The sequence below is a fragment of the Mobula hypostoma genome, chromosome 9, assembly GCF_963921235.1.
Source record: "Mobula hypostoma chromosome 9, sMobHyp1.1, whole genome shotgun sequence".
Taxonomy (NCBI): domain Eukaryota; kingdom Metazoa; phylum Chordata; class Chondrichthyes; order Myliobatiformes; family Myliobatidae; genus Mobula; species Mobula hypostoma.
The window spans coordinates 122,608,373-122,622,089 of record NC_086105.1 but is presented as its reverse complement, the minus strand read 5'-3'; the positions used below and the strand labels follow the sequence as shown (position 1 = coordinate 122,622,089).

Genomic DNA, 13,717 nt, shown 5'->3' with positions numbered 1-13,717 from the left:
TTAACAGATGGAAACTCAATCAAAATTAATTAGAATGTACAGAGAATACATGTGTTCTGGAGCTTTGTTTGCTAGAATCCATTCATAATTTTCAACATTATTACTTCATTAGCTTGGGTACTATTTCAAAGCTGAATGTTGTGCCATAGTGCCCCGATTCTAGAACTTCTGTAATGTGTACTTTTAAAATTGTCTATTAACTGTTCCCTTACTAGAACACAGGGGAGACTTTGAGCAAGTACAACAGCAAATAGCTAGTGAATTATTTGTTTACATTACAAGTCTGCTTAAAAATTCAGGTTTTCTTATGACTCTTGAAACCAAATCATATAGATAAAAGCTTCCTTGGAAAAATCGGATGCTTCTTTTCAGTTTCCTTGATTACAATATGCATTTTTGCCTTCAGACTTGTGAATTGTTATTGTACAGATTATGTCAACATAGAAGAGATTGATATCGGGAGCCATTTTAGAAGAACATTACAATGGAAGAGTATATTTTAATGGAAGTATCTGTTTGGAGTCTAGTCAAACTTGTGGAGAGCTAAGATGTAAATAAATATAAGAAAGAGAAAGTGAGGAAGATGAACCAAGGCTATAAAGGAGTTACTATACAAGTAGAAAAGTACAATGAAAATGTTTTCGCAGAAGAGACATATGGGGAAAATTTGTCGAAGGTTAAGGTAACTGAGAAAAATGGTACATCTGAAGAAAATTTAGTATTTTGCCAATGTTTCCAACAATTCTGGCAACTATTTGTTGCAGTGATCCGGTTTTTCTACCATTATTTTAAAGAATCTCATCCAGATTACAAATACACTGAAACATTTAGCTCTCAGAAAAATGTTCCTAAGAATCCAGACATAGTACAAGAAGATACATTAGAAAAGGTCACCATTGTTACTCCCGTAACAACTCAAAAGATACCAAGAAATCAAGTAACGATAAGTCAGGATGAAGATACTTTGGCAAATCGGAATAAAATTGAGGATACACACTGGAAAGGTTGGTAGATTTCGGAGTGATGACACTTTTACTGGTTTAGTTAAGGCTTAAGAAATTATTAGAATTAGGGAGTACCTACAATGTAGTATGGGTGCCTCAATAATGTCTATGCCACTGAATGATATGTTCATGCATGTGGAGAGGAACACTGACCTAAAACTTTAGGTTCTTAAGGGAGACATAATTGAGGTTTACAACATTATGAGGAACTTGGATAGAGTGAATAGGAAGAATCTACTTCCCTTAGCTAAGGGAATATGCACTTAGAGGGCTGTATGAATCCGGAATTTGCTGTCAGAAAGTTTTATAGAGGTGAGAACTCCCACCACATTTAAAAGTTATTTCAATATCTATTTGAGGAATTGTAATCTCTGGATTTGCAAACCAAACTTCTCCAGGTCACTGGTAAACTTTGCATAATACATCATGAAATGTTATTTTGATGGTCTGAAGTAAATAAAATAAATTAAAAGAATCATCTATTATGGTCCAATGTGTCTTTATCAGCTATGGCAAGACGGCGTAGAAGTACTGGCACTGGAAGCCTATCAGCTGGTTTGAGATTTTCGCAGTTTGTAAATTCACAACAGGAAATAAGCACAGGAGAGAAGGAAGGTATGTAAGATGAGTTTAGGCAACACTTGCCAAACATTCCATGATTAGAAGAAACAATGTGATAAGAACATGCAAACTGGTGAAATGAAAGAAACAATCTTTATATGATTATATGCAGAACAGCGAGAGTTCATTGCTGAGCTTGTGGCTTTATCTCCCAATGAAAGAGCAAAGGCCATCCAAGAACTGACAGTGAGCATGGATAAGAAACGAAAGATAAGGTTGGTTTTTCAATACAATAGTACTCGGATTGAATAACCTCCAGTAAGTTTTCTGGAAGCACACATATTTGGTAGATTATTTCTAGTTGTTTATTTCCCCACTGCCTCCAGTTATTCACAACTTTATGGAGCAGAAGGAATAGCATCTCATCATGTAGCAATTGATGCCTACTAGTCATGTGACTGAAGTTAAAGCTTTTCAGTGCATAATTCAGTGGACCAATATCATTCCTTAAAGAGTTTGAAACATTTGCCAGTTGTTCTCTCATCAACAATAAGTAGGATTGGCATCATACTCTTTCAGGGATTATTAGTTACAATGCAATAGCATTATCAGTGCCCTTATGCACTGATCCATATTTTTAAGGGATATTGTTAAGTCACTTACCTGGGTTATTATCTACTTTGGCATTGGCAACTGCAGATTTTCAACATGTAATTGATAGCTTGGGACTCTTCTGTTCTTGGAAGGAGAAATTATTGGCAGCTGCAGCAGTTATAAGAATTCCAGGAGAACCTTATACTTCTCAAGCAAAAAATAGCATATCTCAACTAGTGGTACCTATGACAGTTTAGTGACCTGGATCATAAAATGGCTGCCATAAGTTAAGTAAATGATGGTGCTTAACTGTGCACTATGGTCCCACATAAAGAGAACAAGCATTCACTAAAAATATTATTTGTTGTATAAATACCAGTATGACTTAAATCAGTATTCTATAGTTTTCAATAGCAGCAAGGGTTGCTTTGGCTGAAAGGTGAATGCACTTATAAAAATTAAGTGGTAGTTTCCACTATGGAGTTGAATCTGAACATAATTACAATATGCAATCTTTACTAATGTGTTTTTTAATAATCTTGGTTAGACTCTGTGCACTTTCAACAAGTTTGGTCACTGGGTCACAAAAAAGGTAGAAATTTGTCCTGGATTGGGATAGCTACACTCCTATCAAAATATTGACTGCCATCTTTCCTCATCTAACATTTGGTTCTAATTTTTCCAACAGAACTGGATTTTAGGAGGCAGGTACTGCACAAATGGTGTGTTGATACTCTCACAAGTAGTAGTGCTAATGACCATAGATTATTTAAACTTGTAATGGCATTAACTAACATGCAAAAAAAGGAAAAAAAAGATGAGACTGAACTTAAAGCTTAAATCAATTGGGAAAGAGGAAAGGATGTCAGTCGATAAGAAAATAAAAATGAGCAACCTAAATTGAAGACAATTTTGATGAAGGGTCCCAGACGTGAAATGTTAATTCTTCTTATTTTTGCAGAGAAGCTTTTTGACCTGCTGAGTGTTTCTAATATTTTGTGGGTTTATGGCAGATTTGAACATCTGCATTTTTAATTGATTTTCATTTGCAAAAGACATCTTCAAGATTATGAAGTAATGTAAAGGCTAGATTTTGAAGGAGTAAGTTTCCACTTGAAGGTGGGAAGTAAATAAAGACATTAATTCAAAGTTGGTTCTAGTGAAATAGAGAGAAGTCAGGAGTAAAATCTTAGCCCGTGGTGTGGTTAGAACATAGAACATGCTGCCAAAAGTGGTTCTCCAAGGAAATTTATGGTCTTTTCTACTGGAAGATGTCTCCTAACCCTATGGCAGCAATAGAATAACACAGTGAAAGAGCACAAGGATAAGGAAACATGCATAGAGAATAAGCACTTAACAAATGCATTAGGTTGAATAAATTTTTGCTCTGTGCAACCTTCCATTATTTAATTTATAACATTGCTTTGGGGATTACTTTGAATAGCCTTTATTATTTAATTTGGGCCAGAGAGGTACTCTTCAGATCAGTAATGGTATTGTGACTATTGATGAATGAGAAAGTGAGGTTCCTTTACTGATATACGTCAAAAATTTTGAAACATACAGTGAAATTCATTGTGTCAAATCAAATCAGTGAGGATTATGATGGGCAGCCCACAAGTGTTGCCACACACCTGGTGCCAACATAGCATGCTGTCAACCCTAACCCATATGTCTATAGAAAGTGGCACTAAATCAGAGCACCCAGAGGAAACTTATTTGATGATGGGGGAACATACAAGCTCCCTACAGACAGAGACAGGAATCAAACCCCAGTTGGGGAATTCGGGCACTGTAAGGAATTGTGCTAACTGCAATGGACATGTGAGTGAGAAAAAAGTTCTTTCTTTTCAAATCTTTTTATTGTTATATTATACAGGGAAAATAACATGAGTACATAGAGGTAACAACACTTACAATGCCTCAAAAAAAAACATTATCTTAAAGATTGAAAAAAAAAATTTGTGATACAGTAACAAAAAAAACCTACTAAGCAGAAAAGTGAGAGAAAAAGAAAAAACACATTAGGTGTACAACCCTGGAGTCATGCATCATACAAAAAGCTTCTAAAAATAAACATCAAACCGCCAGCAATGAGTGAGAAAAAAGTTGTGGAAACTATTGGATTACCTCCTCCTCTTTCTGTTCCTTCTTCTCCTGGCCTGACTTCTAATTTTACATAGCTGTTCATCTGACTGTTAGTGGGAAGAAATGTGTATACAGTATATGGTTGAATGACAGTACACTTGAACTTGAGCTTAACATGATGGCAGAGTTCTGCAACGTACAGCAGGTCATCAAAATTCTTGATTCATGCCTGGTTAAGTACTCAAGGCTCTTGCCAACTTGACACACATGGGCAGAGTGGCCTTTGCCCTGGTTCTGAGGATGCAGTTACCTGGTGGCTAGAATAGGTAGCAGATTGCAGAGAGGACACCCGTTTCACAACCTGTTCCTTGCCTCGGTCCATGGGGGAATGATGTCCTCAACATCATTTACCTTGAAAAGGTAAAGCTTTCTGCGAGGACCCTTCTCCCTGTTCTCAACTGCCTCTCTCATCCAGCAGCTTCCACTTTCCTTATTCTAATCATCATGCTTTGTTCCAAACAGAATTTCTACCAACAAGTATTTAACTAGAGATATCTGGTTCATGCAGAAGCCTTACAGTTAGAATGAGTCCTTCAACTCATGCTGCATCAGTGGGTGTAAGTCTTCAGAAATATGAAGAATTGTAGAAGACGCCAAGTATTAATGTGCAATGGTATTAATAGCCAGTAAAAATCAATGACCAACTAACCTGAAAGAAGTTGATGATCTCTTTATTCTGTTGGAAAGCGATTCCTAGTGTTGAGTACCAACTCTAAGCTCCACAGTGTTCTCACTGTCAGTGGTGCTAATGCCTCAGTAGGGCATCCAGTGTAGCAGAGGTTCTGTCAAAAATGCATGGGCAAGTGCCAGAGACAATTCGGAATCTATTTACCACCATAACACTAAAATTGTATCCTACTGAGTCGACTGTTGAATACTTTCTTTTTTTAAATCTAATGATTCTTTCACTTGTCCATGTCCCTGCACTGTTAAGGACTTCATCAGATATAACATTTTTCAATTTTTAAAGATTTTCTTAAAAGGTAGAATACAGGGGATGAAATCTTATGTGTACAAACAAAGTTGACAATAGAGGCACTTTCTGAACAAATGAAATATAAATAAGATTTTTTAAATGGACCTTCATGCGCGGATTTCAAGTAATCTAATGAAGGTAACTGATCCAAAGTTTGAAGCTAGTGAAGACTAGAACAGATATCAGGAAACACTTTATTGCACACTGTTTGGTAAACTTTCTTTTCTCCAAGATGTTGGACAGCCAGTGATGGTGCTAGGATCTGTAAATGCTGCTTTAATTGCACAAAGATGGGCTTTCTGTAGCTATTCTGAATAGAGAATTTTGTTTAATAAAATATGCTTATTTTATAGTTGCAATGTTAATTGTTTCATACCAGGAATCAGGTGTACCTGGAGATTGGACCAAAGTCAATGAAAGCAGATTATCAAATAGCTTGCTGCACCCAGCTTCTGACTAACATATCATCTGTAAGTATTAACAGCAGCTGACAGAAAAGGAATCTTTTAATCAAAAATATTATGTTATTGGATTCAATACATTAATTGGGATCTTTGGCTCATCACTAAACAATTGGGATGGGCAGTGGCAGAGTGTATGTTCATGTTTTTTTGCTGCTGTAGCCCATCTAGTTCAAGGTTTGGTATGTTCTGTGTTCAGAGATGCTCTTCTGCACACCACTGTTATAATGCGTAATTATTTGAGTTACTGTCACCTTCCTGTCAGACTGAATGAATTGGGCCATTCTCCTCCGACCACTCTCATTAACAAGGTGCTTTCGCCCACAGAACTGCCATACACTGGATATTTTTCATTCTCAGTAATATTTACCATTCTCTGTAAGCTATAGCGACTGTTGTGCATGAAAATCCCAGGAGATCAGCAGTTTTTAAGGTACTCAAGCCTGGCACCAACGATCATTCCATGGTCAAAGTCAATAAGATCACATTTCCTCCCCATTTTGATGTTTGTTCTGAACAACTCATCCGTGTCTGCATGCTTTTATACATTAAGTTGCTGCCACATGATTGGCTGATTAGATATTTGCAATAACGAGCAGGTTTACAGGTATACCTAACAAAGTAGCCAGTGAGTATATATTTATTTGCCACTGGAGTTGACGGTTTAGATTCAATGCATCTATTGGTGTGTGGACAATGGTTGTGGTGTTGACTAGCATAAAGTTTATGTTGTTATGCTAAGTTTGCTGGTGACACCACTGTTGTTGGCTGAATCAAAGGTGGTGACGAATTAGCAAATAGAAGGGAGATTGAATATCTGGCTGAGTGGTGCCACAATATCGTCTCACTCAATGTCAGCAAGACCAAGGAGATGGTTACTGACTTCAGGAGGAGGAAATCGGAGGTCCAAGAGCCAGTCCTTATCAGGGGATCAGAGGTGGAGAGGGTCAGCAACTTTAAATTCCTCAGTATTATCATTTCAGAGATTTTGTCCTGGGCCCAGCACGTAAGTGTTATTATGAAGAAAGCATGGAAGTGTCTCTACCTCCTCAGAAGCTTGCGAAGATTCGGCATACACTTCTAAAACTTTTACAAAGTTCTATAGATGTGTGATGGAGAGTATAATGACTGGCTGAACCACAGCCTGGTATGGAATCACCAGTGCTCTTCAATGGGAAAGCCTACAAATCATAGTGGATAAGGCCTCCCCTTGTCACTTTACCTCATCACAGGTAAAGTCCTCCCCACCACTGAGCACATATACATGGAGCACCGTGGCAGAAAAACAGCATCCATAATCAAAGACCACCCCCACCGCCCCCCAACCACCTAGGCCATGCATTCTTCTCACTGCTGCCCATTAGGAAGAAGATACAGGAGCCCTAGGACCCACGCCACCAGGTTCAGGAACAGTTATTGCCCCTCAACCATCAGGCTCTTGACCAGAAGTGACAACTTCACTCAGCTTCACTCGCCCCATCACTGAACTGTTAACACTACCTATGGACACACTCTCAAGAACTCATCATCTCATGTTCACGATAGTTATTGCTTATATATTTAATATTATCATTTTTTCCTTTTGTATTTGACAGTTTGTTGTCTTTTGTACGTTGGTTATTGCTGTGTTCCGTTGTGTATGGTCTTGCATTGATTCTATAATGTTTCTTGGATTTACTGTGTATGCCCACAAGAAAATGAATTTTGGGATTGTATCCGGTGACATGTATACACTTTGATAATAAAGTAACTTTGTACTTTGTACTTTGTTTGTCGCTGTGCTACTAGTCCAGCAGGTTCAGCTAATGATGTGGTTATATATTGTATATTCAGATTGTGATTCAGAGACGTTATATAGGTTCTATGTCTCTTGGGGAAAAAACTGGCTCCGTGCAATAGCAGGTGCAAATGTTTTATTAAGTGCTCCCAATTGTTCAAAGTCCCAAAAGGCGAAAATATAGATACAGTGAGGAATGACTAAAAATTCTCTCTCTCCCCCTCTCTCTCTCTATAATTTTTTAAAATTTATTTTGCATTGTATACAATATAAAACATATATATGTACAATATAAATATTATATCATATAAATAAATCTATTAGAATTATATGAATATAAATATTATACAATATAATGATCACACAGATCAACCAATATCCGACTCCTTCCTCAAGCTATTTCACAAGCACCTACCACAATTAGAGTCTATTTTCATCCACCTTCCAACCATCAGTGCCATTTCTGTCACAAACAAGAGAAAAATTACAGGTTCTGGAAATCCAAGCAACACACACAAAATGCTGGAGGAACTCAGCAGGCCAGGCAGTATCTCTTTCCCACAGATGCTGCCTGGCCTGCTGAGTTCCAGTGCCATTTCTGTAGTGGTCGCCTCTCTCTCTTTCTGTTCTTTGATGAGGTTCACATGGTAGGTCTGTTCATCCTTTCCCCTGTCTGGTTGATGGATTTCTTAAGTGACAGGTCCCACCCTGCGGATGGTGGTGTAGGATACCTGCCATGTTAGAGCTGGATGCTGTCTCTCTGTACTGCTCCAAGTGTTCTCACATCTCTGGTACATACTGCACAACCCCTTTCTCTGAGGACGTTGAGGTTGGTGCCTCCCAGCTCTTCATCAGCAGGTCCGGTGGGTCCCAGAAACGCCACCTATACAACAACTGTTGAAGCTTGTGGCATCTCCAGAACAGCAGCCATTTATCCCAATCTCTGCTAGAGTCTGCTACAAACCTTCTCAGCATATTCTTGAGGGTCTGATTAAAGCGTTCAGCAAGTCTGTCTGTCTGTGGATGATAAGGGCTGGTCTTTGAGGCAGAAATGGTCAGTTGTTGATTTAACTGCTTCATCAGTTGGGAGGTGAAGTTGGTGCTCTAGTCCATGAGTATCTCCTCTGGGATGTCAGCTCTGGAGAGGAGCCGAAGCAGGGCGCTGAACACCTTGGGTGTTGTGATGGCTTGCAGTGAGAAGCCCTCAAGATACTTTGTGGCATAGTTACAGATGACCTAGATGTACTGGTATTCCACACTCTTCTCCAAAAACCCTACGACGTCCATCATGTTGCACTGGAATGGCGTGCTGATCACTAGTAATGGATGCAGAGGGGCTCTATCAGACCTGCATTCAACACTGGTTTTCTGATCGATGGGACATGTGGAATGGTATGGTTGAACATCAGTCTAACTTGTGGGCCAAAAACAACAGGCACAGATATGCATGTATGTTTTCTAGTGTGCTAGGTGACCTGCCAATGGAATGGTGTGAGCCAGGTGTAATACTAATGGGCTGCATTGTGTTGAGACAACCAAAAGCTTATTGGTCCCTCATTGCCCCATGACATACAGAATACCATTCTCCGCAATGTATTCCTCCCCACAATGCTAAGCCTCGGTCTCTCCCCCATATGCCTTGTCAAGTATGGCTTCAGAGGCCTATTGGCAGCTTGCAAAACAACAATATTATCAGGCACCTTCCATTCACTGATATCTAGCCCCGATACCTCAATATCAGGAAAAGGAAAACCCAGTTGCTTCTCTAACTGTCCTTACTGACATGATTTTCTGGGCCCCTTAGTTCTGCCCTTACACAGACTATCACACAAGTCTGGCAGTGGCTATGAACCAGCTTCTGCTTGGGTCCAGGTGACCATCAGACATGACACATTGATGGTAGGTCATGATTCAAAGCATTTTCGTAACCATTAAAAAATAATTCAGCACAGGCAGATACCTCCCCAGAAGCATGTCTCCAGGCAAGCAGTAATCAGCCCAAAATTTAATAAGCAGATTTATCTTTTACGACCACAGTAACCTCTGCCATAGGATACAACTTACAGTCTCCATGAACATATTGAATACGGGTGCAGTAACTGCAATTAATACTGTTGTCTGGTACAAGATTCTTCGTAATAAATGAAATGGAACTTTCTGTATCTAAGAATGCCTGTAAATATTGTACATTCACAATCACTTCACAGCAAGCAGAATTATCACTCCTCATCCCCCACCCAGGAATATCACCTTCTTTGGTACATGACAAAACCCTGTCAACTTGGGGTTCCTTACCAAACAGACTGATGCCTTATAGTCTGGCTGCTGGCAGGAAAAACATACCAGTCCCTTGGTAACTGTTGTCTCTTCCCCCTTTTTTACTCCCCACCCCAACAGGGTTACCTCCAGCGTCCCATCCGTCACTCTGGTCTCTGGTACCTCTATGGCTGAAGAGTGGGGCCATTGTGGGCCCCTTCAGTGGGCATTGATGACCTACTGGTTTTGCCACTCTCAGTCCATTGTCTCTGACCCAGATCAAACTGTCCTAGGGTTAGTAGCTGCTCCAAGATGATCACCTTTGCAATGTGCTCTTTGGCGTGCTGCTCTGGTCATATCCAGCAATGGTACAGTCCTTCAAAGTGGTGGTTGTTTTTGGTGGGTGATCCTCCTGGTGGAGTTGTGGTTGCTTCTTCACCTATACTTTCACATTTAGGGACTTGGCATAAAAAATTGGGGACACTTAAGAAAACACATGCACCTGCTGTTGCGACGGAGCCAGTTTTTCTCAAGAGACGTGGACCCCGTACAACACCACTACATCACCCAGATCAAAGGGACATTTGAATTTGATTCACAAAATGAAGTATAAAAAAGCTAAAATCAGCCATGCAAAAGTAGTATACCACTAACGCTGGAAATCTGAAATAAAAGGAATAAGTGTTAGAAATGCTCCGTGGGTCAGGCAGTACAGTATGGGTGGAGAGAGAAACTGTTAACATTACAGGTCAATGTCCTTTCATCAGAACTGAAAACAGTTGAACATAAGGAGATATTAAGATGGACAAAAAACAGGGGGAGCATGGGAAAAAATTAAATTTCAAAAGAGGTGGCGATGCAATTAACAAAAATTTCCATCTTATTGCACAACTTCTTGAATGTATTCTCTTCCTCTTCTCAGCATATTAACACCTCTTTATCTAAATATCATGAAAGATATTTGACTCTGATTCTCTCTCCACAGATCCTGCTTGATCTCCTATTTACAAACCTTCTGTTTTTTTTTTGTCTGGCTTCAATGTGATGCCAGATCCGTGACAATGAACTGATTTCTCTCTGACTCAGTTGTATCAATTCACAACAAAAATTATATAAATCACAAGTTATGGCAAACTCACATAGCAAAAGTGATCCAATAGTACATTTCATAAATTACGATGTTTTGGGTCAAGATTAGGAGCTTTGCCATAGACTAGTCAAGCTAATTAGTCTAGTTTATATAAGTATCTATCTCAGTCAACATCATAGTCTCCTCATCATCAGTTTTAGCAATATCCAATCCTACCTTCAGGAAAGACCCATCTGAAATTATGTACACAAGAATGAACCTTAGTGTTAAGATCAAACTTTAAAAAGGAAGTTTCTTGTGGAATTATGAATGGGTCTGAATACTAAGCAGTTACCCTTAAATACCCTCGTTTCAGACATATGGATGGAGAAATAGTTAATAATGAAGTAAGCAACGGTCAGTATTTCCATGCTATGATTTGATGATCTACAACAATCAAAATCCATTCCTTTGTGCTAGATGTGACTGAACTAGTGGAGAACATTTCCTAAATTTCCAGCAATGTCTTTTATTTTTTGGTGTCACAACCAAAACCTTTAACTTGCCTCTTGATTCCAATTTTTTTTTATCCATGCTCAGGCCTCACCATGATGAGATCAGCATAGGATCACCACAAGAGAGTGTGCTTAGCCCCCTGCTCTACTTGCTTTATACTTAAGACTGTGAGGTTAAGTACAGCTCCAATGACTGCTGCCATCAGGAAAGAGGTACAGGAGTCTTAGGTCACATACCACCAGGTTAAGGAATAGTACTTACCCTTCAACCATCAGGTTCCTGAACCAGTGTGGATAACTTCACTCATCTCAAAACTGAACTGATCCTACAACTTATGGACTCACTTTCAAGGACTCTACAATTCTTGTTTACTATCTATCTTTTTTCCTGTATTTGCTGTTTGTCCAAATTGCACATTTGTCGTTTGTCAGTATTTGTTTGTATGTAGTTTTTTTATCAGTTTCCTCAGACCAGCATAATAGAGCTTTCTGTACCAGATCCTCTCATTTCGCCTTCTGTTTGTATGCAGGGAGTAGGTTCATAGCCTGGTGGTCTGATTTACCAATATATGGATGGGGTATGCTTGGTAGGCATCTTTTGATGGTTGTATATCAATGATGAAGTATATTTAGGCCATTTGGTGAGACAGGAGACGTGCTGGTAGTATTTTGGTAACAATCTTGAAGTTGGCCTGGTTGAAATCATTGGCAATAATGGAAAGGGCCTCTGAGTATCCCATTTCATGGCTCCTGACCACATAGTTTATTGAGTGCAGGCGTCTTGTCTTTCTGATTGCTGAAAGGATAGCTGAAGTTTACTTTCAGAAAAATGAAAAGATTCCACACATACCAATTCAGTGTAATGTTAATGTTTGCTCCTTGTTCTCATTTTACAGTCTCTTCGACACTTTTGTGAAACCATGACTGAAATTTTATACTCCATTCATCCGTGGCATAGATCCCTGAAAATTATTGGTGGCATGTTCGGAACAGGAGTTCTCTCTTATTTCACCTTCCTCAAGTGGCTACTTATGTTTAACGTCTTTTCCTTCCTGATTAACTTCAGCTTCATTACCATTCCACAATTCTTTGCCTTGGATCCCAACAACCTCACTTTCACAGGCTTGGAGCTTCTCACTGGCGCAGTAAGTATCCTTAAACAATCCATATTTACTATAGAAAGAGAATAGTATAGCAATTACAAGTTGAAATAAAAGTAAGGCCTAAGCAAACAGAGTAACTTATATTATTTCATTTGACTAACAGTAAGCTAATGTGATAACTAGAATATTTATCCATAAGACCAATGAAACAATGTTAAATAGATATTGAAAATAGAAGGTGGGCAATCATCAAGATATACAATGAATGTCAAATATTGGCCTGGCTTTTGATCACCATTAGTATTCCATGTAATAACTTCGGGATTTTTGCAAATGAATGCAGAAGAGTCAAATCTGTGTTTTGTAATACAGCTGAGGCTATATTGTATACAGCTTTTCCCATTGCTATCATGTTAAGATCACTTAACTGATGTGAACTTAAGTTTTATACATCCAATTCCCACTGTAGAATATCATGAAAACTTATCTAATTGACCCTAGATGACAATTTTATTATGCTTTTTGTACGTTCTTTGCATAAATAATTCAGAATATCAAGAATTTTAAAATGCAAATTAGAAAAGTTTATTTGATTTTTTTCAACTTCTGCTTTGATTGTACAAGCATGTTTTCATTATGTTTAAAGAACTATATTGTGCATAAAATGTCATTTAAATGTTTCCTGCTTTCTTGTCTTTGTATGCTCTTTAGTGTTACTGCTTGCGAGAGATATTGGAAAGGGGAAACTGCTGCCATTTACGTTGATATTTGCGAGAACTTTTTTTTCCCAGAACAGCCAGAAGTTCTTTTTTGTAAAGAAAGACTTCTAAAATAAGATATTTCCCTCCATAAGTAAGGGAAGATTAAATAGGATTCAAAGAGAGATTTTCAAAATAGTAGACAATTTGATGGACAAATTGTCAAAATTAATGCTTCTAGCAGTAGATATATTTTTTTTGAAGAAAAGAGAAATTGGATCACTTTAAGACACCAAGCTAGATAATTTAACAAAATTTGAAAAAAGAAATTGGATGAATATGTCAAATCTGTTGTGGGTCAATATGGAATTGATTATCCCAGGTAACCAGAAAAGGCCTGATGAAATCTAGAACAATAAAACTAGAAAAATATTAGCTTGTACTTTTTTAATAATCTGCTTAAAAACCTTTGTCGCAATTTTGCTGTTATTATCATCTATTTCCTCATTCCAAATGAGTGCACTGGCAGGTTTTAAAATGTCTACACTGCTCTCT

At 38.4% G+C, this 13,717-nt stretch overlaps 1 protein-coding gene across 4 annotated transcripts in view; it reads left to right on the top strand.

Moving 5' to 3' along the window:
• The window catches only part of tmc5 (transmembrane channel like 5), a 125,922-nt gene that overhangs the window by 57,418 nt on the left and 54,787 nt on the right, over nt 1-13,717 (top strand). For all 4 annotated transcript variants that reach the window (XM_063059052.1, XM_063059051.1, XM_063059050.1 and 1 more), the window contains 4 exons: nt 1,512-1,619; nt 1,738-1,840; nt 5,663-5,753; nt 12,258-12,506. In XM_063059052.1, coding sequence (XP_062915122.1) covers nt 1,512-1,619; nt 1,738-1,840; nt 5,663-5,753; nt 12,258-12,506 — 551 coding nt within the window. The remainder of the gene's footprint in view (nt 1-1,511; nt 1,620-1,737; nt 1,841-5,662; nt 5,754-12,257; nt 12,507-13,717) is intronic.